Below are 27,941 nucleotides of genomic sequence, written 5' to 3' on the forward strand. Positions count from 1 at the left end.
CAACCAGTAATGAAGTTGAATGAATAAGTTGAAGTTGAACAGTTCTCTGAAGAGCTACAAGACCTTATAGAACTCACACCCAAAAAAGATGTCCTTTTCATTATAGGGGACTGGAATGCAAAAGTAGGAAGTCAAGAAATACCTAGAGTAACAGGCAAATTTGGCCATGCAGTACAGAATGAAACAGGGCAAAGACTAACAGAGTTTTGCCAAGAAACGCACTGGTCATAGCAAATACCCTCTTTCAACAACACAAGAGAAGACTCTACACATGGCCATCACCAGATGGTCAATACCGAAATCAGATTGATTATAGTCTTTGCAGCCAAAGAAGAGAATCTCTATACAGTCAACAAAAACAAGACCGGGAGCTGACTGTGGCTCAGATCATGAACTCCTTATTGCTAAATTCAGACTTAAATTGAAGAAAGTAAGAAAAACCACTAGACCATTCAAGTATGATCTAAATCAAATTCCTTTCAATTGTACAGAGGAAGTCACAAGATTCAAGGTATTAGATCTGATAGAGTGCCTGAAGAACTCTGGACAGAGGTTTGGGACATTGTATAGGAGGCAGTGATCAAGACCATCCCCAAGAAAAAGAAATGCTAAAAGGCAAAACGATTGCCTGAGGATGCCTTACAAACAGCTATGAAAAGAAGAGAAGCAAAAGACGAAAGAGAAAAGGAAAGATATACCTATTTGAATGCAGAGTTCCAAAGAATAGCAAGGAGAGATAAGAAAGCCTTCCTCAGTGATAAATGCAAAAAAAATAGAGGAAAACAATAGAATGGGAAAGACTAGAGATCTCTTCAAGAAAATTAGAGATACCAAGGGAATATTTAATGTAAAGATGGGAACAATAAAGGACAGAAATGGTATAGACCTAAGGGAAGGAGAAGATATTAAGAAGAGGTGGCAAAAATACACAGAATTATACAAAAAGATCATCACAACCCAGATAATCACAATGGTGTGATCACTCACCTAGAGCCAGACATCCTGGAATGCAAAGTCAAGTGGGCCTTAAGAAGCATCATCAAGAATAAAGCTAGTGGACATGATGGAATTCCACTTGAGCTATTTCAGATCCTAAAAGATGGTGCTGTGAAAGTGCTGCACTCAATATGCCAGCAAATATGGAAAACTCAGCAGTGGCCACAGGACTGGAAAAGGTCTGTTTTCATTCCAATCCCTAAGAAAGACAATGCTAAAGAATGCTCAAACTACCACACAATTGCACTCATCTCACATACCAGCTAAGTAATGCATTAATGCTCAAAATTCTCCAAGCCAGGCTTCAACAGTTTGTGAACCATGAGATTCCAGATGTTCAAAGCTGGATTTAGAAAAGGCAGAGGAACCAGAGATCAAATTGCCAACATCTATCAGATCATCAAAAAAGCAAGAGAGTTCCAGAAAAATATCTACTTCTGCTTTTTTGAATATGTCAAAGCCTTTGACTGTATGGATCACAACAGCCTGTGGGAAATTCTGAAGGAGCTGGGAATACCAGACCACCTGACCTGCCTCCTGAGAAATCTGTAAAGCAGATCAAGAAGCAGCAGTTAGAACTAAAAATGGAACAACAGACTGATGCCAAATCGCGAAAGGAGTATGTCAAGGCTGTATATTGTCACCCTGCTTGTTTAACTTATATACAGAATATATCATGAGAAATGCTGGGCTGGCTGAAGCAGAAGCTGGAATCAAGATTGCCAAGAGAAATATCAATAACCTCAGATATGCAGATGACACCACCCTTATGGCAGAAAGTGAAGAACTAAAGAGCCTCTTGATGAAAGTGAAAGAGGAGAGTGAAAAAGTTGGCTTAAAGCTCAACATTCAGAAAACTAAGATCATGGCATCCAGTCCCATCACTTCATGGCAAATCGATGGGGAAATAGTGGAAACAGTGACAGACTTTATTTTTTTGGGCTCCAAAATCACTGCAGATGGGGACTAAAGCCATGAAATTAAAAGACGCTTGCTCCTTGAAAGAAAAGTTATGACCACCTAGACAGCTTATTAAAAAGCAGAGACATTACTTTGCCAACAAAGGTCCATCTAGTCAAAGCTATGGTTTTTCCAGTGGTCATGTATGGATGTGAGAGTTGGACTAAAAAGAAAGCTGAGAGCCGAAGATTTGGTCTTCTAAACTGTGGTGTTGGAGAAGACTCTTGAGAGTCCCTTGGACAGCAAGGAGATCCAACCAGTCCATCCTAAAGGAAATCAGTCCCTCAGTCCTGGGTGTTCATTGGAAGGACTGATGATGAAGCTGAATTGAAGCTGTAATACTTTGGCCACCTGATGTGAAGAACTGACTCATTTGAAAAGCCCTGATGCTGGGAAAGATTGAAGGTGGGAGGAGAAGGGAACAATAGAGGATGAAATGTTTGGTTGGTATCACCGACTCAATGGACATGAGTTTGAGTAAACTCCAAGAGTTGGTGATGGACAGGCGTGCTTCGGTCCCTGGGGTTGCAAAGAGTTGGACCTGGCTGAGCGTCTGAATTGACTGACTGACTGAGTCATTTAAGTTGTGTTGTTAAATTTCTATATGTGATAGCCAGATCCTCAATAGTCTTCCATTAATTTCTGAGAATTGTTATCTGTTTGTGACTTTGCCATTTTTTCTTTGTATTTTCAGTTTTTCAATAGATATGTTGATGCTCTGTGGTCACATGTTTAATACTAATAACTTTTAAATAATTTTTATCACCCCTTCTCTTCATGTGACTTCTTATTGTCTCTCTTTTTTTCCTTGAAGTGTATTTTGTCTAACGTTATTACAGCTGTTCCCTTCCTAAACTTTGTCTGTTATATCTTCCTTTCCTTCCTTCATTTTTAAGTTCCTATGTAGCTTTCATTTCATAAATATTTCTGGTAAATGAGTATAATGCTTCCTAATTTGAAAGCCTCTTTCTTTTATAAATGAATTTAGCATATTCATATTGATGAGAATTAGTAATATGCTGTCATTTTACTTTGTGTTTCCTGGTTATTGTGTGTTCTTTTCCCCCCTTCCTTTCCCACATCTTTTATCTTTTTAATGGAGACTCACATTTCTTTTTTCTGTTTTTCCCTCTTAATAACTTGGAAGTCATACTTTGCATTTTAAATTTTCTGTTAGGAAAATTCTTAAATTTTTAACACTAATAGTTGATCTTATATTTTTCTGCTAATATCTAGAATTTTAACTACCTCTATTTCACACCCTAAAATACTTCTGTCACCCTTTGTTCCATATTTCCTTCCCTCTAGCACCTCTTGTGTCAGTGTAATCTGAGGTTTGGATGCTACATTGTAATTTCTTTATCTTTTTTTTATATTTTCATTTTTTCTTTTTGTATGAGACATAAGACTCAAGAGTAAACTCTGTCTCTTTTTTTAAACTTTCTTCTTTCTTTCTCCCTTTCAACCTTACTTCCCATATCTCCTATTTCTAAGTTTTTTTTTTCTTCTTGACAGAATATATAGTACATTGAATCTTTCAGATTATTTTCACCTCAAGATATATTTAGTTGTATGTATCTTCCACTACCCTTTACACCTCCTGCATCACTCGATTTTTTTCATATTGAGGTCACAAATGTCAGATTTCAGAAATGTTTAAATCCTTCTATTAGGTGGTCTTTGAACCTTGTTTCCATTCTCCACAAAAGAAAATGATAAGGAGGTTATAATCTAGCATCAAAATCCAGGGTTATATCTATATAGGAGGTGCTAGAGGGAAGGAAATATGGAATGAAGGGAAATACAAAACATTTTAGGGTGTGGGATATTTTAAATTCCAGATATTGGCAGAATAGAAGATCTATGAGTGTTAAAAATTTAAGAATTTTCATAATAGAAAATTTAAAATGAAAAATAAAACTTGCAAATGACAAGAGGGAAAAAATAGAATAAATAAATATGATCCCCCTTTATAAAGAAAGCAGATAAAAGATATGGGGAAAGAGGGCATAACAGTCTAGTGCAGGCTTATAGACCCACTCACTCTTTGCACCCTACCTATCCTAGGCATAGGTTTAGGTGTGTGTGTGTTTTTCATCCAAAGACTTCAGATTTTATGTATAAAATTACTTTATAGGATTTGAAGAGGAAGGGGGAAGCCTCCCAAATGATCACCTCTGTTATTTCTTCATATTATTTCTTTAGGTGTAGCAACCAGGACAAGGGGATTCAGGGTCAGATGAAGAGAAGAAGGGAAAAAACACAAAAGTCAATTAATGGACTTAGTCTGTGTATATGAAGCAAAGCTTTTGCAAACACATAAATATCAAGTGATTAACCTTTGCTCTGTACTTGTTTTTTTTAATTGTGTACACTCATTATATATTCTTTTTCATTTTTAGGTCTTGACTCTAATCATGGCCAAACCTTATGAATTTAATTGGCAGAAGGAAGTTCCTTCCTTTTTGCAAGAAGGAGCAGTTTTTGACAGATATGAAGAGGTAAAGGAGTGTTATTAATCTTTTCTCTCAAAACATTATGATTTTTTCATTTTAATTTAATTACAGTATTGAGTAAATAGTGTTTGACATAAGTAAGAACATCTTGGAGATTTATAAGTTGGAATAGTTGGAAAGAGTCAAAGTTGTGAGATATAATAATGATAATAATACTGTAATTTATTGAGCACTCTCTCTGCGCCAGCTATAATAAGTATGATGACAGCATAAATTATTGTGTGCTTACTGTGTGCCAGAAAACTTTCTAAGCACTTCCTGTGTATTATTTGTTCAACTCCTTACAATAACCTTATTAGGTCATTGCCACAATTATGCTTATTTTGCAGATGGGTTTCATGGAGTAATAGTTTTTGCTTGATGAAGTGCTTCAGGCATTCTTTCTTCATAAGACTTTCTATTTGTCATAAATGTAATAGCGCTCAGACTTTGTGCTGGTCACTTGCTTTGCTCGTCTCATTTATACAGACCAATTTGACCAAAGCTTTGCTTTGCATACTTCCGCTTCTACTGTTTATTGCTTGTGCCTTTGCAAGGTGTCGGTGGCTCCAGATTTGCTAGAAACCAGGGGCTTGAGTTCATCAATCTATTCAGAACGTTTAGGTAGGTGAGTGGAAGCCTTCCTTGCATTGTTATTATGTTGTTTTTCTTAAATTTTACTTGAATTTGAAGTGAGCTGGGGAGGGAGATGTGATGAAACTGTATTGCCGCTATAGTGAAGTAAGATGCAAAACTTGTTCAGACTTCATGTAGAGTCACAATTGGTTCCTTTCGGAATCCATGGGATATATTATATGTGGCCTCCCAGGGCTTCAGATCATCAGGCTTTTCTCATGAGGTCTGTGGGCTGACACAACTCAGTAATTTGTTGACTTGGTTTTTCCAGTGTTGTAGCATGATGCTCTCTAGGTTTGTACCATAGTTGCTTTGTGTAAGCAAAATTGAGGAAAGAAAAGGATGGACTCAGATGTGGTCAGTGTTCTCTGTACTGAATCAGCGTATTGGGGTGACAGTTACTTATATGACTGAAGCGTTACTGCTTCTCTGAAAGAACAGCTAACTGCATTCTGCTATAAGAAGAAAGAGAAAACAATTTTCTACCACCTAGAGGCAACCACTGTTAACTCTTTGGTAGATTTTTTCTAATCTTTTTCTACTCTTTTTGTTTTTCCTCTTCCATCATTATAGAGTAATCTTTTGAAAATGTAAATCAGAACCTCTTCTTCCTCTATTTAAAATGCTTCCATGACTCTCTATTGTATTATAGGATGAAGGAAACTCATCAGAATGAAATACAAGGCCTTCCATCATTTGACTGCTACCTTATTCTCCAATCTTGTTCCCCACTAGTTTTCTACACACATTCTTGGTTTTAACACTAACAATACACTTACAATTTCCCCAATGAACTATTCTGTTTCATGCTTTGTATATATTCTGCTGCCTTTTCCTGAAATGCACTTACCCCTCCTTGTTTCACTGGCAAACTCCTACTCATCCTTCAGAACCCAAAGGAGAAATCTTTACTCTTTAATATCTTCCTTGACCCATTCAATAAGAATTGATCTTTCCTCTGTGCTACCTCTAATGTACCCTGGCACATATTACACTGTACTCACCTTTTTATTTAATTTTTTCATCTCTCGTAGTGTACCCTGCGTTTCTTGAGGTCAAGGGCCATATTTTACTTATCTTTTTCTCTACAGAGACTGGCAGAATGTCTGCAACTGCCAAACTCGCTGAATATGTCTAATATCTAATGTCAAAAGGGATTTTAAATGTAATTGATCCCAACCCAGTCTGGTTTTATTATAGTTTGTACATTTTCTTGATAATTGAAAAGGTGAGAGGACATAGTAATCCCTGAGGTCCATATGAAAATCTGTACTTCAGCACATTCAAAATATTAGCCTAAATCATACCACATTTTCATCTTTTAGATTAAAAACTATCAATATCAACAATTTGATATAGTTCAAACCTAAGTGAAGAAGTGAAAGTCACTCAGTTGTGTCCGACTCTTTGCAACCCCATGGACTGTATAGTCCGTGGAGTTCTCCAGGCCAGAATACTGGAGTAGGTAGCCTTTCCCTTCTCCAGGGGATCTTCCCAACCCAGGGGCTGAACCCAGGTCTCCTGCTTTGCAGGCGGATTCTTTATCAGCTGAGCCACCAGGGAAGCCCACGAATACTGGAGTGGGTAGCCTATCCCTTCTCCATAGGATCTTCCCGACCCAGGAATCGAACTGGGGTCTCCTGCATTGAGGAGGATCCTTTACCAACTGAGCTATGAGGGAAGCCCACAAGGTAAATTCACTTGCCTACTTTTGCCCACTTCTCACACCTTGGCAAAGAAAGCCAAGACTAGCTTGGATGCATTTCCAAGCTTTCTCCCAGGTATGCCAGGTCTAGACAGTACCCATGCCACCACGATGATGGCAATTGACCTTCATTGTGAGCTGACAACAGACCTCTCTCCCTGAATCTGCTAGAGTATCCCGAAAGATTTGCAGTTTCCCAGGCTCTGAAAATCTAGAGGATAATTTTAAATACTTGCTGGCTTTCAGTTCCTCAGAGAAGGTCATGTTGTAGAGAATAAGTGTAGTCACTGGCTGAGTGTTTCTTTTGTTGTCATATAAGCAGGAACCTCGGAGAAGGCAATGGCAACCCACTCCAGTACTCTTTCCTGGAAAATCCCATGGATGGGAGAGCCTGTTAGTCTGTATGTAGTCCATGGGGTCGCAAAGAGTCAGACACGACTGAGCGACTTCACTTTCACTTTTCACTTTTACGCTTTGGAGAAGCAAATGGCAACCCACTCCAGTGTTCTTGCCTGGAGAATCCCAGGGACGGTGGAGCCTGGTGGGCTGCCATCTATGGGGTCACACAGAGTTGGACACGACTTAGCAGTAGCAAGCAGAAACCTATTAGAGATAAAGTACTTTTTTTTGGATAAATTGTAATGTGATTTGATAAACTGTAAGTTTATCATCATCCAATCATTTTTATTTCTCATGGTGGTTTTTTTGTTTTGGTTATTAATCATTACAACTCACTTATATCTAGAAAATACTGATGACCTGCACTTCTAAAGGCATTTGCTTTCTTCCAGGTTCCTCTGAAAATGAGATAAAGCTAGAAGAAAAGAAATCTTAACAAGTATTAAATATAATCTCATTAAGCTTTCAACTTTCTTTAGAGCTATTTTACTAGAATGACAAGTAAAAACATTTTAGCTTCATAAAGTAAATATATCTCTTCATGAAACGTATAAAATTGGTGTTGACCTTAAAAGTAAAAGTTATTTTACCAGCAAAAGTGTGTTTATTTAGGAATAGCAGAGGAATTGCAATTTGAGACAAACAAGCGATAGTAAAAGCCATTGACAAGGGCGCTTCCCTGGTGGTTCAGTGGTTCAGACTCTGCCTTCCAGGGTAGGGATGCTGGTTCCCTCCCTGGCCAGGAAGCTACAGTCCCACCTGCCATGTGGCCAAAAGTCCAGGAAACATAAAGTGGAAGAAATATTGTAACAAATCCAATAAGGACTTTAAAAAAAAGCCATTGACAAGTCCAGCTAATGGAGGGCAACAGTATTGTGGAGAGAAAAAGGAAGTTGGGAAGGGCTGTTTTGAATAAAAATCCACTGGAGAAAAGTGACAGGAGGGAAGTGGCTGCCGCTCATGGGCGATCTGCTGGGCTGGGTGACTGACTTCTCGTGGGAGAGGCCGTGGAACGTCTTTCCCTTTGGGGGGCTGTCTGTATTCTTTTGATGGTTCTCTGCAGTGATGATTCTTCTCTGTAACTGATAATTCTGAGGCAGTTTCCCAGGCTCTGGAAATCTAGAGGATAATTAGAAAAGACTTCCTGGCTTTCAGTTCCTCAGAGAAGGTCATTTCAAAGAGGTTAAATGTAGTTACATCCAGTGGTGGCTTGTGAGAGCTCCCCCTCCTGGCCTCCCAACTCCGTTTTACTGAGGTTTCCCTTTATTAATTTTCAAATCAGAAAGCCAGAGTGTTTCAAACAGACTGTAGCCAGTTTTTCTTATTACAGTTGATCCTTGAACAACACAGGTTTGAACAAGGACAGCTTCATGGTACACTTTTACACAGATTTTTTTTTTTCAGTAAATACCTACCATTTGTTGTTGTTTAGTTCTAAGTCGTGTCCAACTCTTTGCAGCCCCATGGGCTGTAGCCTGCCAGGCTCCCCTGTTCGTGGGATTTCCCGGGCAACAGTACTGGAGTGGGTTGCCATTGCCTTCTCCAGGGGATCTTCCCGACCCGGGGATCAAACCCACATCTCTCGCACCTCCTGCATTGGATTGTTTCCCATCGTGCCACCGGGGAAGCCCAAAATACCTACCATAGAACCTTGCAGTCCTCAGAGGGCTGAATCTTTGAATGTGAAACAGCGGATATGGAGGCCTGACTGTAAAGTTATAGTCAGATTTTTGATTGCACTGAGGTTGGCACCCCTAAAATCCCATGTTGTTCAAGGGTCAACTGTATTTTCCTATCTTGTAAGAGTTGGTTCTTTGGAGCCATGGCCATCAAAATATTCAAGGCAACAAAATATAAATAGATAAGGTTTGTTCCTACAGTTTTTTGCCTGAACAGCAGTGAGAAATGACAACTGACAGCAAGTGGGAGGAACAGGAATTAGAGAAAACACAACGTGATCATCCCACAAACGCCACAGCAAAGGGACCTTTTGTGAAGGAAGGGGTGAGTGCCTTCAGCACTGTATGGCAGCTAACGTTATCATGATGGCTCAAAGGACCGGGTAAACATTAAATTGTGTTCCTCATATCAGTTTAAAGAAGGCAGGGAAGTGTTCAAATCAGTGGGTGAGCATTCACTAGGTCAGATTAAAAAAATAAAAATACTTACTAGACACTGTTTTAAAAATATGCATTCTTTTGACAAGAAATGTAACCAGTGCAACTGTATTTAAGTATTATTTTATTATTTCTGCTGAAGGATTTCTTTTGAGGTAGCCCCAAATTTCAGAAACCGCAGCCTGTGTTGTAGCCTCTGATTGTATTCTCATGCCGCGTCAGAAGATCTTTTTATCTAACTTTACTTGACTTTTAAATTACTTACATGCAAAACCTGTTTTGTTTTCTAAGTAATGCAACAAGTGATGCAAAAATCTTCAGACGTTTCTCTCCTCCGGCAGTGCACATGCAACCCACGTGTTTCTAATTCCGCTGGCTTCCTGACTTCCCTTCCCTGTATTAAAAGGCTGAAGACCCCATCTCCTGGCTATGAGAACCCTCCCCAGCCTTTCCTAGAATTCCTTGGTACTTACAGCATCCTTGAAATACTCATCTCCTCAGTGCGTGCCTTCTATTTTTATTATCACTACTCTTAAGTATAGCGTCTGACCTACTTCATTTTTTAACTTTGTGGCTGCACTGTGCATCGTGCGGGATATCATTTCCCCAAACAGGACAGACCCCATGGCCTCCAAGTGGACGCGTGGGGTCTCAGCTGCTGGGCCTCCGGGGAAGCCCCCTTCACTGCTTTCTCGTCACTCTGCTCCCGGGACGGTCCACTGCTCTCATTTCTCTCTGCCTAAACATTACGTGCCCACACCTCAGGAACAAGGATGCTGTGTCAAACAGGCCTTTATCCAAGGTTTGGTGGGAGCAGAGGCGAAGTCCAGCACACAGCAGGGCACAGTAGGGATCCTGAGGAATAAATTTCAGTCGGGCCGACAGGTGTCTCTGTCACCGCCTTCTTTTTCACCCCACTCTTCCAAGAGACCTGTTGCTGTTTCTCTTCTTTCACTTTTTGATCTCTCCCTCAGAATCCTTTTCTAATTCATAATTCACCCTTTTCCTTTTTCCCCATATGAAATTCCTCTTCTCCAAATGAAAACAACAAAAACGCCCCCTCAAACCAAGGAGGAACATGGGAAATTCTGGTCCTTTCTCACCCTGCGCAGTGTGGCTCTCGGCCCAGCTCACACTCTTGCGTCCAGACTCTTGTGAGACCTCACGTTTGCATAATCTTGAAAGAGAATGGATGTACTTAAACAGACCAAAAGTTTGAAGGCGTTTATCCCTTGAAAGCAAAGTGGTCTGTTGTCCTCGAGAAGTGGTCACCAGCAGAAATTTGCAATGATGGACATGGTCTGTATCCTGGCTGCTCTTAGCACATGTTAGGGGGATTGTGATACATGGTTGGTAATCTCAGGGTTTTTCCCTCCTGTTTGCAGCTGTCACTGAGTTGCTAAAGTGTATCCGACTCTTTGCGACCCTATGGACTGCAGCCCCCCAGGCTCCTCTGTCCATGGAATTCTCCAGGCAAGAAGACTGGAGTGGGTTGCCATTTCCTTCTCCAGGGGATCTTTAAGACCCTGGGTCTCCTGCTTGGCAGGTGAACTTTCTACCCCTGAGCCACCTGGGAAGCCCCTTTCCCTCCCAACCCAAGCACAAAATCTAGACTGCACTTATTTTTCTTAGAGTGCAACAGTTTCTCTTTAGCAAAATTAATTTAGTTTGGCATTAAAAAAAAACAAAAAGATGTGGCCAGTGGGAGTGAGGAACTGAGTTTATTAATCTTAAAGTTAATTAAAATTTACATAGCTAGATGTGGCTGGTGGCTATCTTATTGGACAGCACAATTTTCTAGACAATCAACTCAAACTACAGGCAGATTTTAAAATACCATCCTCTTTTCCCAACGCGCAGAAGGAACTCTCAGCTCACTTAACTGGAATCTACAGCTTCATCAGCCGTTTCTTCTCAGTGGTAGCTGGAGCGGAGATTTAGATATCTCATTAGAGGACTCCCCTCAGCTGCTACTCTCTGCATATCCCAGACCCCGGCGTGGGCTGGGCTGCCCTTTTCCCCACCTGGGGACTTGCATCTGAGGCAAGCTGCCCAGATGGAGTGCCTTTTCTGCCTAAGCTTGGTGTTTATTAGCCCCTCCTACTGAAACCCTCAGCAGCTTCCCTTGCACACAGACATCACAACTGCTGCTAGGAAAACAGAAACAGTTAAGGCAGTTGTCGATCTCGGAGGAATACGGAAGTGCCGGATCAATAGAAGCTGAAGTAGCCTAGTTTCCAAGGCAGCCCTGAAGCCGAGCTGTAGGCCTCAGGGATGCTCCCAAAGGCCCAGGCAGCCTGCACACCCTAGGCTGTCCATGACTGCAGCGAGGAGTCGTCCACGTGTAATGTTCAAAAAGCTAGAAGCACCACCCTCGCAGAATGTACTTTGACTTGCAGATTTACTTAGCTCTTCAGGGACGACACTAGCAGGAGGATAGGGCTAGCTGTGAGAGCACCAGTGGAGGAGAGATGAGGCGCCTTGTCAGGCAGAGGCTAAACCAGCCACTGCCTGGGCTCTGCTGTCACTCAGTCGCCCCCGACTCTGCAACCCCATGGACTGTGGCCCTCCAAGCTCTTCTGTCCATGGGATTCTCCAGGCAAGAATCCTGGAGTGGGTTGCCATTTCCTTCTCAGGGGATCTTCCCCTCCCAGGGATTGAACTGGTGTCTCTTAAGTCTTTGCATTGGCAGGTGGGTTCTTTACCACTAACGCTACCTGGGAAGCCCATGTCCCTGCCCTGGACTCAACTGATGGACCAGTCAGTGGTTAAGACTTCGCCTTCCAACGCAAGGATATGGGTACGCTTCCTAGTTGGGAAGCTAAGATCCCACACGCCTTACGGCTAAGGAACCAATACATAAAGCAGAGACAATACTGTAAGAAATTCAATAAAGACTTTGAAAATGGTTCATATTAAAAAAAAAAAGGGATGTTCTTCTATAGAAATAAATCATCCTTGGAGAGGCCCTCTAGACATTGCTCCTATAAAATATGTAAAGGATATTGATACATAGCCATCTTTTTATCTCATTCTCAGGTTTTAGATAGTTTAAACTGAACTGTACCCACGGAGTCAGGATACCTGGCTTAAAATGTAGAGAGTGGAATTGTAGCCTATTACTTACATTTACAGTGATGAGTGCTTACAGAGTCATGATAATGGTAATAACAATTACAATCACATTCATTAGTCTTTTGATGCTTAGAGCCAACCTAACAGTAGACATGAAAGTTAATTATTATTGACAGAACAGAATGAAAAAAAAACCTGTTAACTTTGTCAGTGCAAAGCAAGGGTACAGACAGATCCTGGAAAGTAGAACTGGTTGGAGTCAGAGGAAAAACCAGAGGCTTAATAGTCTCAGTGGGAGGAAATGTTGATAGTTAGTCGATGGTGCATGAAATAGAGACTTGTGTCCATTATTTGCAGCCAATCACAAAACCAAATCTAGTAAAACTTCACATTGGGAAAGGGGAGGAGAAGTAGGGAAATGAGTTCAATGGAGTTCCATTTCTGAATTTTTATCCTAAGGAACCTATCCCTACGTGTGCCTGGTAGATGACTGGCTCTGTTATTGGCTACATCCTGCTGTCTTCAGACGCCAGGCCCTGCTAGAACTGGACACATAAAACAAAACAAAAACCGTGGCATGTCACTCTTCCATCCACTGAGGTGCACCCTGATGTCTCGGTCTGACGTTGCAGGCCCTCGGCGTGCAGCCCGCGGTGTCCTTCCCCCGCCCCAGCCCCGCTCTGCTTCCTGTGATAGGGAAGCAGTGGGTTGTGCTTCTTGCGGGGCCAGGCACCCCCTGGGCAGCGGGTCTGGGGGACTGAGGAGGCCGTAGAGAGCAAGCCCCCTTTGGTTTGGGTGAGTCCATCAGTGGATCGAAGCACAGCTGAGATGACGGAAGGGTCCGCCCTTGTGCAGGGGCGCGGGTGTGGGATGCAGGCTGGTTTGTGCAGCCGCTGTCAGGGAGGGTGAAGGCAGGAGCTTCAGCTGCAGAGATGAGCAGTGTCCCCCCAGAAATGCTCTACTCTCCAGAAGGGCACTGGCGCTAGATCCTGAAAGCACTGTGAATCGTTTTGTGCGTGTGTGTTTTAAGCAGGAAAAGAGTAAGGTCTGAATACGACCGAAAGGTGGATATGCCTGATTACTTGTGACTGGGAGTGTAGAGGTGGGATTGAATGACTGGCTGAACACTCATTTAGACACAGAGGACATCACAGAAGAGGTTCAGGGTGGAGATGAATTAGAAGATTTCCTAACCCATGGGTGTAGAAGGTGAGGAAGAGTAAGGAGTGTGAAACATGATTGGGATTTCTAGTCCAAGAAGCTGGTGGGCTCTGATGCTGGCAAAGAGAAGGCCAGAGAATGGGTAATTATGGATGTGCTGACGTGGTTCTTCTTCCTAAAATGAACAGTGTTTATCATTATATGTTCTGTTGTACCCAAGAAACGGCTTGCATATATAGAAATCACCTAGGTTTTAGTTAAAAATAAATTGCTCAGAAAGGGAGTTGACAAACATAATAAATTACCCAAGAGGGTGAGCAAATGGAGACATTCTGTTCCTTTCTCCGTCCTCCACTCCCAGGGCCATTGTTGGCATCCTGGCTGGAGTAGGCATCGTGAGTGGGGGCATGATGTATAAACAGAAATCTGAGAAGTAGGCAGAAGCCTCATCATGTACAGCAGTTCTGAAAGTGTTGTCCCCAAACAAGCATCATCAGCATCACCTAGAACCTTACTACAAATGTAGACTCTAGAGACTCCCCCAGTGGTCCACTGGTTAATAATCTGCCTGGCAATGCAGGGGACACCAGTTCAGTCCCTGCTGGGGAACTAAAAGTCCACGTGCTTCAAGCCACTAAGAGCCCATGCACCCAACACAGCCAGAAATAATGCTTTTTTAAGAAAAGAAATAAATGCAGATTCTCAGGCCCATCTCATAGACACTCTGGGGATAGTGTCTATGCACTCCAGCAGCATATGTTTTAACACGTCCTTCAAGAGACTTGGACACACACTTGAGTGTGAGACTCAGAGGTTGTAGGATGGGGATGGGGAGCTTGGATTTCTTTCTGAGTGTTATGGGAAGCTGTTTTCAACAAGGACTGATGTGCTCTGGTTTACGTTCCGGTCACAGTTTAGCTTTGCGGAGAATGGATTTGTAAGGGGAGAGGGAGGGCACTCGGGATGCAGAGTCAGGTTCGAGAACACCAGAAATCTGATTTAAGGAAGGTGAGTTGGAGTCTTAGTTCTTCCGCTTACTGGGTATTTCCACACAGGCAATTCTCTTCACATCTCAGTGCTAGACAAGGGGAGCTAGGAAGGCAGACGTGTCTGGAGAGTGTGCGCTTCACCTGGGGAGTCTTTGAGGTCCCTCCCGCCGCCCTCACAGTCGGCCTGCTGTCTTCGCCTTGTGGCTTCTTCCCCATTTGATGGAACAGGTGCCGCCAGAGCCTGAGCGCTCAATCCCTTAATCCCGCTGCAACAAAGCTGCGGGAACTAGTGTCAGTCAGGCTTTTTGCAAGAACACCCAGGCCTCTTCCTTCCCCTTGACCAGCCTTTGAAACAACCTTGCTGATAATGTCATTTGTGCCCTCAAACCCCCAGAGCTGAGAGCCCGTTAGCAACCAGAGCAGAAGGTCTTTAATCAAAGGTCTGTATCGTTTGGAAAGTTCTTGGAAGTAAGTGGACTGGAAGGCAAAAGACTCTGATTGGAGCCTTGACCCTGGCATTTACAAGTTGCAACCTTGGGCCAGTCCTTTAATCTGTCTCCGTGGGCTTCTAGGAGTAGAAAATTGTGGGAAGGTAAGTACCTGGTGAAACTAATGCAAGATCAAGGTATTTTAGTCAGGTTTGTGCAGACTCATCTTGGTGCTGACTTTCTGTGTTCTTCATGGTCACAAAATTCCCTGGAGCTAGGCTCCATGGAAGTCCTTATTTCTCAGAAGTTTCTGCTTTTAATTAGATGAGGGAAGCTCTGACAAGGCTTCTTTCTGCACCTGTTGATTTTCATTTGCTTCCGGCTCAGAATAATCCATATGCGAAGTGGCATATATTGAGATGGCATGTTCTAACACCTTTCAGTGGTTTCAGACAGCAGCCGTTTATTAATAAGGATACATAAGAATGAATAGCACATTACATTAGTTTTTATGCTCATTTCTTAATTATAGTCTTTGATTCTGCAGGTCAGCCATCTGGGCTGGACTGGGCGCACTCAAATGTTTGCTGGTCCAACTGGGGGGCCGATTGATTTAGGATGGTCTTAAAGGACTGTCTCATCTCCACCCTACCTAGTCTGTCAACTTCCTGCAAGCAGGTGGGACAGGCTGTTTCCTGCTTGTGTCTGCTGACTGCTCTAGACCAAAGCAGGTGGGGACCTTGGAAGGGGCTGCCAAGTCACCTTGCAAGGAGTGTGTTTTCAGGGAAGGGTGAAGGGGTGTGGCCCTCTCTGCAATCAACCACCGTTATCGTAGGTAGTCTTTATGTAGTCAGCCATTTCACATTGGAAATGCATAGAACGCACTTTTTCTGAAAAGGACCAGATATTATATATTTTAAGTTTTGCAAAGTCATACGGTCTTTGTCACGACTATTTTGTAGCATGGCAGCAGTCATAGAATGTTCAACAGTCCATAGATGAGTGAATGGGCTAAGTTCCAAGAAAAGTTAATTTTCAAAAGCAGGGGCTATGGTTTGCAGACACCTAGCTTAAAAGACAAATAAGGATACATAGGAATGAATAGCACATTAATTTTGATGGTCATGATGATACTTTCAGTTTTGGGTAATTACTTTTAGCTCCATCATTTTCCCTTATGAATGCCTTATTAAATTTTCAGTTTAGTCATCCTCAACTTCTTTTTCTTTTCTCTGTAATTACATCAGCTTTTGCTGCATAATCAATCACCCTTGTCTTTCTTTTCTAAGATGCTGTAGTTGTGTTTGTCTTTCTTTTATATTTTTTGCCTCTCTGTGAGGTTTCTTTGGGTTTATATTTCTTCATTTGTTCACTGAGGTGGAAGACAACTGTATTCTCCGGAGGAATAGAAGCATCTCACCCGTGAAACAGAGACTGAGTCAGTCTCATGGAAAACTCTAATACTGGAGATTCATGCTCTTCAAGGGCGCAGGAAAGACTTATTTATGGGAAGATGAGACACATGTCCACTAGGAAACTAGAGGAGGAGATCTGGGCTGGCTTGATTTTTAAGGAGTCTTGATGTATAAGGAGCTATTGAAAACAAAATGTATCAATACAACACGAGAAGAAATAAATCATAAGTATTTGAAGAGCGAACTCACTGGAAAAGACCCTGATGCTGGGAATGACTGAAGGCAAAAGGAGAAGAGGGCAGCAGAGGATGAGACGGTTGGATAGAATCACTGCCTCGATGAGCTTGGGCAAACGGCGGGAGACGGTGAGGGACAGGGAGGCCCAGTGTGCTGCAGACCATGGGGCTGTAAAGAGTCCGACATGACTTAGCAACTGAACAACAACAACAAAATACAATATAAGGAGCTAGTTACTTAGGTTTCTAGAGTATCACTGTGCTATGTTAAAGGACTTAGTTAAAATTCAGTGGCTAAAATGACCATGCTTGTTTATTTTTTTTAACATGTTTTAAAATTGAAATATAGTTGATTTACAGTGTCATGTTAGTTTCCTGGGGACAGTGCTAGTTTGGGCTTTTTTGCTTTTTCCTATCTGATGTGTGAATAGGAAAGGGCACTGTGTTTGCTCCTTCAAGCCTTGTTTACGGCCGCAGGGGAGCGGGAGCTCAGTGTGTGCCCGGGTGTCCTTTAATTAGGGCTGATAGGTGCAGCCTTGTGGTTCACCAGGCTGATGGTGAAGGGGCCCCAAGGACATCCTGGCGGCATTCTCTTCGGGATGGCTCTCTGTTCATGCGTGTGGCCCGGCCATTAAGTTAATAAGAGTTCATCCAAGTATGAACGAATGAACAGTCAAATGAAATATACAGCATATTTTAAAGTGAATCATTTTGAAGTCCCTTCTCAAGTAAGAAAATGGCCATTCTTTAAGCTCAATTTCTTGTGAATTCCCTCATCCTAAAAATGGTGATGAACGTTTTTGTTGTTACTTCTGGTTTGGTTGTTTTTATGGAAGACATGTTTCATTGCTTATGTTCTCTGAGAAAGAGCAGTAAGTGATGTTGAAGCAGGGTCTTAGTTCCCTGCCCAGGAGTTGATCCTGTGTAGTCTGAATGAAAACCAGAAATTCTAGTCGCTAGCCCACCAACGGGTTAGAGGCTAGAAGCGAAGTGGTCCTGGCTCTTGCCCCATTTAAAATCAAGAATGTTTCAAGGAGGCAAAAGCTGTAAAAACAGGTACAAAGTTTATTACTATTAGCACAGCACAACTTGTGGGAATGCACACAGGGAAACAGTCTATTTAAGACAGAATCAGACTTCCCTGACAGTGCTGCTGCTGCTAAGTCGCTTCAGTCGTGTCTGACTCTGTGCAACCCCATAGATGGCAGCCCACCAGGCTCCCCCATCCCTGGGATTCTCCAGGCAAGAACACTGGCGTGGGCTGCCATTTCCTTCTCCAATGCATGAAAGTGAAAAGTGAAAGTGAAGTGGCTCAGTCGTGTCCGACTCTCTGCAACCCCATGGACTGCAGCCTAACAGGCTCTTCCATCCATGGGATTTTCCAGGCAAGAGTACTGGAGTGGGGTGCCATCCCCTGATAGTGAGTGGTAAAGAATCCACCTGCCAGTCCAGGGTTCACCGGTTCCATCCCTGGCCTGGGAAAATCCCACATGCTTCCGAGGAACTAAGCCCGTGTGCCGCAATGCCTGAGCCCATGTGCTGCAGCGAAGAGAAGCCACTGCAGTGAGAAGCCCACATCTGCAATGGAGTAGCCCCTGCTTGCTGCAGCTAGAGAAAGACCGTGCACAGTAACAAAGACCCAGCGCAGCCAAAAATAAATACCTGCTGAAAACCTTAGTAACCAAAGACCAGAGCACACATGCACAGATCAGAAACTCACACCCAGAGAGAGAGCGGGGGCGTCCTCCCTAATGAGGGGGAGCCCAGCAGAGGAGCATTTAAATCGTTTATGTATGACGGTTCTTCTGTCTTTGTTTACCTTTGTACAGTTATCTCACTTCTTTTTCACACCTGACCTGTCCTCAGGCCCTCCCTAAGATGCGTGAGTGTGTTTCTGCCAAGAGGGATTCTGGTGCAGAGGCCGATAGGAAGCTTGGCTTCACTTACTATCGGGTGGCGCCCCCTCCTTTCTGACCCCCAAGGACCTTTCTGTGCAGTCAGGGAGGTTTCCTTGACTTGGCAAGTGGTCATCTCTTCAGTCCAGCAGTCCTCAGTCCTTTATTGTGCCCATCTTTGCATGAAATGTTCCCTTGGTATCTCTAATTTTCTTGAAGAGATCTCTAGACTTTCCCATTCTATTGTTTTTTTCTATTTCTTTGCATTGATCACTGAGGAAGGCTTTCTTATCTCTCCTTGCTATTCTTTGGAACTCTGCATTCAAATGGGTATTATCTTTCCTTTTCTCCTTCGCCTTTTCCTTCTCTTCTTTTCAGAGCTATTTGTAAGGCCGCCTCAGACAACCATTTTGCCTTTTTGCATTTCTTTTTCTTGGGGATGGTCTTGATCACTACCTTCTGTACAATGTCACAAACCTCCATCCATAGTTCTTCAGGCATCCTGTCTATCAGATCTAATCCCTTGAATTGAATTTGTCACTTCCACTGTATAATCGAAAGGGATTTGATTTAGGTCATACCTGAATGGTCTAGTGGTCTTCCCTGCTTTCTTCAATTTAAGTCTGAAATTGGCAATAAGGAGTTTATGATCCGAGCCACAGTCAGCTCCCAGTCTTGTTTTTGCTGACTGTATAGAGCTTCTCCATCTTTGGCTGCAAAGAATATAATCAATCTGATTTCAGTGTTGGCCATCTGGTGATGTCCATGTGTAGAGTCATCTCTTGTGTTGTTGGAAGAGGGTGTTGCTATTACCAGTGCATTTTCTTGGCAAAACTCTGTTAGCCTTTGCCCTGCTTCATTTTGTACTCCAAGACCAAATTTTCCCATTACTCCAGGTATTTCTTAAAACATTTATTTTGGGAGAAGAAAAAGAGAAAACTGCCTACCTATTGAAAAAAAAAAAAACTTTCTGAAGTTCATTAATGAAGGCTGTTTAACTCTTTTAGTCATCCATTTGCTTTATCTATTTTAGACCATAATTATTATATTACTACAGCCAGGAGTTCTTAATTTGATTCTGTTAAAGAATTACAAATATAAATATTTTTCATATATTTTCCCCTAAGAGCAAATAAGCACTGCTAAAAACCCTGATACCTCTATGTTATGACCAATGAAAATCACCATTTAAGGTTAAAAACTTTTCATTAAGTCTAAATTTTGGGAGGGAAAACCCCACACAACTAGATAAAAAATACTATGAATGAAAGGTAATTTTACATTTTTTACTGAAATCTTTTATTTTTTAATATTTAAGTTTACAAATACTTTTTTGTTAAAAATTTTATTGAAGTATAGTTGACTTACAGTGTGAATTCATTTTTTTAAATTTAATTTTAATTAATATGGAACTTTGACTTACAGTGTTGTGTTAGTTCCATGGGTACAGCTAAGTGAGTCAATTAAACATACACATATTTCCATTCTTTTTCAGATTCTTTCCCTGTATAGGTTATTACAGAATAATGAGCAGTGTTTCTGGTGCTATTATATTTCCTTTCAATAAATAGAAATAGACATAAAATATCCTCAACAGGGAAACTTGTAACTGATCCTGAATATTGATTCTGATAAATTAATAAAAAGCACACTAATTATAATAATGTGTGCTAAGTCAGTTCAGTTGTGTTTGACTCTTTGCAACCCTATGGACTGTAGCCCGCCTGGCTCCTCTGTCCATGGGATTCTCCAGGCAGGAACACTGCAGTGGGTTGTGACCCTCCTCTAGGGGATCTTCCTGACCCAGGGATCGAACCCAACTCTCTTACGTCTCCTGAATTGGCAGGCAGGTTCTTTACCACCAGCACCACCTGGTAAGCCTACTAATTGTAATAAGTAGTTTTTAAACTACTTATTCTTAAAACCATAAATAATCAATTGCTCTGAAATCCTGCCTCATCAAAACGTTTGATGAAGCGGATGGACTGAGCCAGATAGCTTACCCGGCATCTAAGCCAGCATCTTCTTTCTACAAAGAGTCCCCTGAGGACCATTTGGTGCTGTCGCTGCTCCTCTCTAGCTGTAGACGGTCCTTTTCCAAGTACCTAAAAGGGCAGGTGAGTCTCTCAACTTTGGATACTCACCAGAGCCAAGTTGCCAGGATATTGCTCCCAGATAAAGAGAGGGTTTGTATTAACTGGTAGTTCAGGTTAAATCTTTGCCAGAGAGCTCTTTCTTGAAGACTTTGAAACACACATAGTTGGTTAAGGGCATGGCTTTGGAGTCAAACAGAAATAGCTTCAGTTCGACTTTGCTGCTCAAGATATCTGACCAGGAGCCAGTCTTTAACTCACTTGGAACTAAGCTTTCTTGTCTTTAAAATGGGGGTGATAATACCTACCCCACTGCACCATTGTAAAGAAGTAAGTTAGATGTATCTTTTTAGAATGTGGTTAGAGTACAGCCCTCTTCTGCTTTAAAACGTCAGTGGCTTCCTACCTTATTCAGAATAATTTCCAGAGTCATCCTTGTCCGTTCGCAGGTTCCCTACACAGCCCCTGTCGCTTCACTGTACCACTGATGTTCCCTGGAAACATGAGGGCCTTTGTACTTTGCAGTGTCTGCTCTGACTGTTCTTCCCCACACATCATCAGTCCTCACAGCTTGCTTCTTCATTTCAGTCCAGTCCTCCCCAAGTTCACCTCATCCAAAAGACCTTCATGACCACCTTACTTAAAAAACGTTCACATGTGCACGCACACATACACACACATACTTTTTAGACTTTTGATCTTCACATTATCCATTCCTGATAAATTATTTATTTGCCTGGTGTTCTTTGTCAGAATTCCCCCTAGAATATAAAGCCAGAGAGAGAGACATTGTTTTTATTTACCATTATGTCCCAGGCTGGGAACTCATTCAACTCAGATATTTAATAAGCATCTCTGATGATCTAGCAATTTGATGCTTACATATCTGGGACTCAAAGTGCTTGTTATTTGTTTCCTAATATTTCTAAAAAGGTTCCTAAGTACGTTCAAGGGTCCTAAGAAACCAGAACCTGAGCTCCTTTAGGAGGACCTGGAGAAGGGTTAGCCAGAGATCCCCTCTGTGGCAGCTGTGGGGCTGTGCCCTTTACATCTCCCTGGAAGACAAAACCATCCCGGAGTGCAGGCAGTGGACGGCCTCCAGCTGCAGCGCACTCAGCCCTGCAACTGTCAGCAGCAGCTCAGGCCGGTGGATGGAGTCACCGAGCTGCTCCAGCTGAGGCTCCTCTGGCGGGCGGTCCTTGCTTCAAGCTCCGTCCGCCTGGTGGAGATGCTCTCAGAGTGTGCCGCATCTGAGACCCTTCTTCCCCGGACCTCTTCCTCACCTCTCCTTTGGCGGGTGCCTCGTGGTGTGCAGGCCCTCCCTGCCTGCTCCTGCGTCTTCTCCTGCTTCTCTCTAGAGGCGTTTCCTGTAATCCATCTCCTACTCTCCCAAGTGCCTCTTGGCGTCTGTCCCGAGATGACCCAGCTCCTGCAGCAGTCCCTCTGTCAGGGCAGGAGGATCACGTGCAAACCTTCAGACTGCAGTTTTCTGAAGCCAAGTCTTGCTCAGAATTCCCTCGGTTGGTAGCGATGGTCCTCCTGTGCCTGTTCCAGTGATTTCTGCATCTCTTGGAGACACAATAAAAAGTGGTAGAGTCAGGATTGGCTCTTAGGGCCTGTGGGCACTGTGTACCCTTGAAACCTACACATGAGCTATGTCAGAAGATAAAAATGGGAAAGGAACAACATCCCATGTGGCTAATATCAAGAAAAAGCATTTTTACAAGCTGGACTATTTAAGTGGGCCATGTTGACATTCAGAGGGAAATTCCATAGACGTCATTTGAGATTCCTTTCCTTTCAGTGACTCTATTCAACATGGACTGCCAACTCGTACTTGGCCATAGTTCAGAATATTATTTCTTGATCAGTCTCTTCAGATATATATGTCTTGAATGTTACTAGATGTTTAATCCCTTAATCATTGTAGTTTATTATTCTGGAACTGTGTTTTTATTAGAAGTGGTTTACTGAAAAGAAGGATTTACTAGCTTATGGTCACGTTTCAAGCACTTCTGCAAAGTAAAAAGAATTTTTTTTGCAGGGGGAGATGTTGAAGAAAATGTTATTCATGGCATTTGTTAAAAAAAATAAGATAGACTTCCCAGGTGGTCCAAAGGTGAACACTCTATTTCCAATGCAGCAGGTGTGGGTTTGATCCCTGGTAGGGGAACTAAGATCCCACATGCTGTGAAGAGTGGCCAAAAAATAAAAATTAAAAAAATAATCAAACAGACTGTATTCAGGAGACCACTACACAGGGAGTTTGCAGGAGAGGAAGAGACGTTGAGCCCAACTTTGAAAATAAAAAATAAAAAGGAATTTGTAGCCAAGGAGCCGGTAGAGTGGTCAGTGGGTGGAAAATTGCTAAGAGGAAGCATCCAGGGTAAGGAGAGATTTTGGCTAAACCACCTGAGTAGAGTTCTTGCTGCAGGCAAGCCAGGGTGATCAGACATTGCCTGGGAGGTGGTGGAGGTTGGAGGACCAGGTCAGATATAAAGGCTGATCAGATCCTGAGGGTGGGGGATTCTGGCTAAAGCAACTCAGCAGGATTCTTGCTAACGCTGGGCAGTGTAAAGACAGACGTGGAAGTCCAGAACTCAAAGCCTGGTGGGGAAGGAGGTTCAGAGGGGCCTGACTGGAGTCGGCTCAAGCAGAGAATCTCTGGGGTGGGACATGGGGCAGGGGTAGCTGGGGGCTGATGGTGACATATAAATTTGTTGTAAATGTTTGTTACAAAAGCATTTCTTTTCCTCCCTGGCTCCGAATAAGTTGGTCTTTACTTTCCTCCTTATAATCACTATAGCAACTGTTTTGACTAACATGACAGTTTTTCTGCCCAAGAAAGAGACTTTCTTGAGTGACCACCCACTTCATCTAAAAGCATATCTTGTTGACTTTCTTCTCTCTGCAATCTGAAAGGCAGTTGCCAAATACCTTAGGAAGAATTTCTTCAAGTGCTGTCTGGCAAGCCTCAGGGAGCCTGTCCAGCACCCTGCGGCGACACAAGAGCCCTCTCAGAGTCTGAGGGTTCAGATTGGACCTCCAGATGCCCTCAACAGAGTGCTTCCAGGAGACAGAGGGATAAGGAACAGATACAGAGTTTTGTGTCTCAAACGGGCAGACCTTAAAAAGTTAAGACCCAAAGATTCAACATCTTTATCTGGAAGTAAAAGAAAATAGAGATTCCTAACTATTCAGGACTGTGAAACGAGCAGACAAAAATAGAATTTGACTCTTCCAGGCAGTTCATTTAAGCAATACCTTCTTCTTCCCAAATTTAGATCCTAGTTGAGTTGACCAGCTTCTCACAGAGCCAAGGACAGGTCAGAGCCCTTGTTAATAACAAGCACCATCAGGCCAAGTTTCAGTTCGTTTTGGAAAGAGGACACAAAAAAATCAGGAAAGACTCTGTGCCTTCGTCTTGCTGGTTTTCAGCAGCCTTCAACAACTCTTCCCCACCAAGCCAGGTCACTTTGAAAGGTGATGACGATCTTCGTTTCTGAGGGCAGAATAAATTGACATGAGGGGCCTAAGTCCTGCCACTTGTTGTCAGAATAAAGGTTCACTGTATGCCATTGTGTCATTCCTGAAATCACCTTTCTAAATGCTTGTGGTTGGTTACTGAGGGGGAGAACTTTTCATTTCTGTTTCTGTGGATAGATGTAGACAAGATAGACAGCCACTCTAGCACCCGTAATACTTGCTGAACAACCTCTTGATTGCCGCTTACAGCCCAAGAGCGTGGTCAGAGGACACACTCACACAGAGGACACCCAGGACAGACTCCGACCCAGAGACTGCCTCCTCTGGTCACTGCTCGCCCACAGTCCCGGGCAGAAGGAAGAACTAGACCTATGTTCTGATGACTGGACGTGGGCTGAAGCTGGCTGGGGTACAGAAAAACCACAGTCTGACCAGACTTTCAGTGAGCCTCGCTCAGCAGCTCTGGGCTACCTTCATGCACAGACCCCTAGACCTGCGTCAGGGGAAGAGCGCAGAGGGTATCGCTGCTCACCCTGGAGGCCACATGACAGAGGTGCTCTCCCCGCCTCCGTGCAGACGCGGACGTGATCCTGCTGCTTGTTTTCTGTGTCCTCCTGAGTGACTTGCTAACCTCACAGAAAATCTATCAGGTCGGGGTGGTGGCCTTTACTATGTTTGTTTCTTGGATGCTTCCCCATAATCAGTTCTAGCAGCATGAGTCACAGTGATAATGAGCAATAATGTACTGAGTGAGGGTTATTTATCAAGTCCAGCAGTGCCCACAGGTGGCCTGTGAGATGTTATTGTTGAGGTTGCTTCCCTGCTTTTGGAGATGAAGAAACAGAGCTCAAATAAGCTTATGAGTGTCCAGCCACATTTGGATCAGGTCTGTTGGACCAATGTAACATGTTAAACCAATGGAACATGCCCAGTAGTTTTGAGTGTTCATGAAATGAGTTTCAGACTTATTTATGCATGTTTCTTCCACATCCCAAAGTCAGCTGTGATGCAGAAATGGTTAGTGTTCAGTCACTAAGTCATGTCCAACTCTTTGGGACCCCATGAACTGCAGCATGCCAAGCTTCCCTGTCTTTCACTATCTCCCAGAGCTTGCTCAAACTCATGTCCATTGTGTCAGTGATGCCATCCAACCATCTAATTCTCTGTCACCCCCTTTTCTTCCTGCCCTCAATCTTTCCTAGCATCAGGGTCTCTTCCAATGAGTCAGCTCTTCGCATCAGATGGCTAAAGTACTGGAGCTTCAGCTTCAGCATCAGTCCTTCCAACTAATATTCAGGGTTAATTTTGTTTAGGATTGACTGGTTTGATCTCATTGCAGTCCAAGGGACTCTCAAGAGTCTTCTCCAACACCACAGTTTGAAAGCATCAGTTCTTCAGGACTCAGCCTTTTTATGGTCCAACTCTCACATCCATACACATGACTACTGCAAAAACCATATTTTTGAATATATGGACCTTTGTCAGCAAAATTGATTTCTCTGCTTTTTAATATGCTGTCTAGATTATGTCATAGCTTTTCTTCCAAGAAGCAAGTGTCTTTTAATTTTGTGGCTATGGTCACCCTCCCCAATGATTTTAGAGCCCAAGAAAATAAAATCTGTCACTCTTTCCACTTTTTCCACATCTATTTGCCTTGAAGTGATAGGACTGGATTCCACGATCTTAGTTTTTTGAATGTTGTTTTAAGCCAGCTTTTTCACTCTCCTCTTTCATCCTCATCAAGAGGCTCTTTAGTTCCTCTTGACTTTCTGCCATTAGAGTGGTATCATCTGCGTATCTGCAGTTGTTGATATTTCTCCTGGCAGTCTTGATTCCAGCTTGTGATTCATCCAGCCCAGCATTTTGAATGATGTGCTCTGCATTTAAGTTAAATAAGCAGGGTGACAATATACAGCCTTGACATACTCCTTTCCCAATTCTGAACCAGTCCATTATGCCATGTCTAATTCTAACTGTTGCATCTTGTCATATATACAGATTTCTCAGGAGACAGTAAGATGGTCTGGTATTCCTATGTCTTTAAGAATTTTACACAGTTTGTTGTGATCCACACAGTCAAAGGCTTTAGCAAAGTCAATGACACAGAAGAATTATGGTGTTTGAAATCGCCTTGCTTTTTCTATGATCCAACGGATGTTGGCAATTTGATCTCCGCTTCCTATGCCTCTTCTAAATCCAGCTTATTCATCTGCAAGTGCCACTAGATAAACTGCATTAGGGATTTAAGTTGAAGACAGGGGTGGGGGTGGGGAATGGAAAAGTAAATAAAATTAGGGGCAAAATTAGGAGGCAACCACTCTATGGGCAACAAAAATGTCCCTTAAATTGAAAGAAGTGAACTGCAAATTTGCTTTTGATCCTGGTGGCCAGAGCAGTGCAGGAAAGAGAAACAGTTTTAGGATATAAAATGTCAGATTACAAGGAAAGCAATGAATCAGACAAAATACATTTTCTTTGTACCAGGATCCAAGAAAAATTTCTGATAGCCCTTTACAACAACCCGGTAATAAATAAGGTCTATACAGTTAATAAATATGGTCCACACAGTTGATAGAGTTCACAAGAGAATGCTTGAGAAATGTGGTAACTGGAACTGAAACATTCTTGAAGCCCTTCTGATCAGAGAGATGGTTACTGGCCATCGGGGGTGGGGCAGCCAAGCGTCCCTCTGATGTGACACTGAGCAGTTCCCAGGACCCACTCCAGACAATGTCGCTGTCTCACTTACGGGTCTCAGGGCAGAGGTGATGCGAAGGCGTGCTCCGGTGAGGCCCGCTGTCTCAGCCCTGCCTCACTGGCTACACGACCCTGGGAAAGACACTTTATTTCTGCGCCCCAATGGCCTCCTCTGTAAAATGGGAATATTAAGCGCTCCTCCCTCATGGGAGGTTGGGAGGGTAATAAGTCAGCGTGTCCAAAGTGCTCCAAACGTTGCGCAGTGCTGAGTGAGAACTGTTTGGTGGTAGCAGTTTACAGTGTGATTTATACTTGGGAAGGCCCCTCACGGTCTTTCCCTGACCGCGACTGCGCTCGCCTCTCTCCAGCCGTAACAAAGCTCTCTTCTCTTCCTCCGCTTTTATCAAACCAGGAGACAAGGAGCCCCATGTTTTCCTCAAGGTGGAGCCTACCAACGCAGTGTTCCTTTACTGACAGTCCAAAAGCCCGTTGATTTTAAGCAGAGGAGGACCTCCTCAGTCAAGGCTGGCAGAGTCAAACAGACACAGGCTTCGGAATCAGAGAAACCAGTTTGAACTGCCCCTCCTCCAAACATTTCCCCACCCCCTCATTTCTAAAAACTGCATGTCTGATATGGTAACCACCGGTCATACGTGGCTGTTTAAATGAGACTGAAGAATTCAGTGTCTCTGTCACATGAGCTGTACTGACACATAGCTATAAGGTTTCACCGCCCCACGTGGCCCTGTGGCTTCCGGGCTGGGCTGCGGTCATCTGGCTCATTGGTGTCATCACAGGAAGTCTGTTGCAGAGTTTTGTTGCACAGGAGCCCTGAATTACACAGTGGCTGCAACATAACCAGGTCTGCAGCACTGACCTTGTCCCAGGCACTCAGGCTTTCTCAACTCTGAGAACCCTGGGAGGCTGGTACCCATTTTCTCAAGCTACAGGTGGGGCCAGTTAAGCTTGGAGAGATGAGATGTTACCATGGCAAGATTCTCTGGCATATGCTGAAGAGGAGGCTGGCATGTGAGCCCAGGAACGAAAAGCCAGCTTCCCTGGTAGCTCAGCTGGTAAAGAATCCACCTGCAATGCAGGAGACCCCGGTTTGATTCCTGGGTTGGGAAGATGCCCTAAAGAAGGGAAAGGCTACCCACT

General features: G+C 43.1%; 1 protein-coding gene across 8 annotated transcripts in view; it reads left to right on the plus strand.

Moving 5' to 3' along the window:
* PLCB4 (phospholipase C beta 4) overlaps nt 1-27,941 on the plus strand; it is a 452,949-nt gene that overhangs the window by 268,324 nt on the left and 156,684 nt on the right. For all 8 annotated transcript variants that reach the window (XM_043883530.1, XM_043883532.1, XM_043883529.1 and 5 more), the window contains one exon: nt 4,359-4,457. In XM_043883530.1, the coding sequence (XP_043739465.1) occupies nt 4,374-4,457 (84 nt within the window). In that variant the 5' untranslated portion in view covers nt 4,359-4,373. Of the gene's footprint in view, nt 1-4,358; nt 4,458-27,941 lie in introns of those variants that run through there.

This window comes from Cervus elaphus, chromosome 23 (assembly GCF_910594005.1).
Source record: "Cervus elaphus chromosome 23, mCerEla1.1, whole genome shotgun sequence".
NCBI lineage: Eukaryota > Metazoa > Chordata > Mammalia > Artiodactyla > Cervidae > Cervus > Cervus elaphus.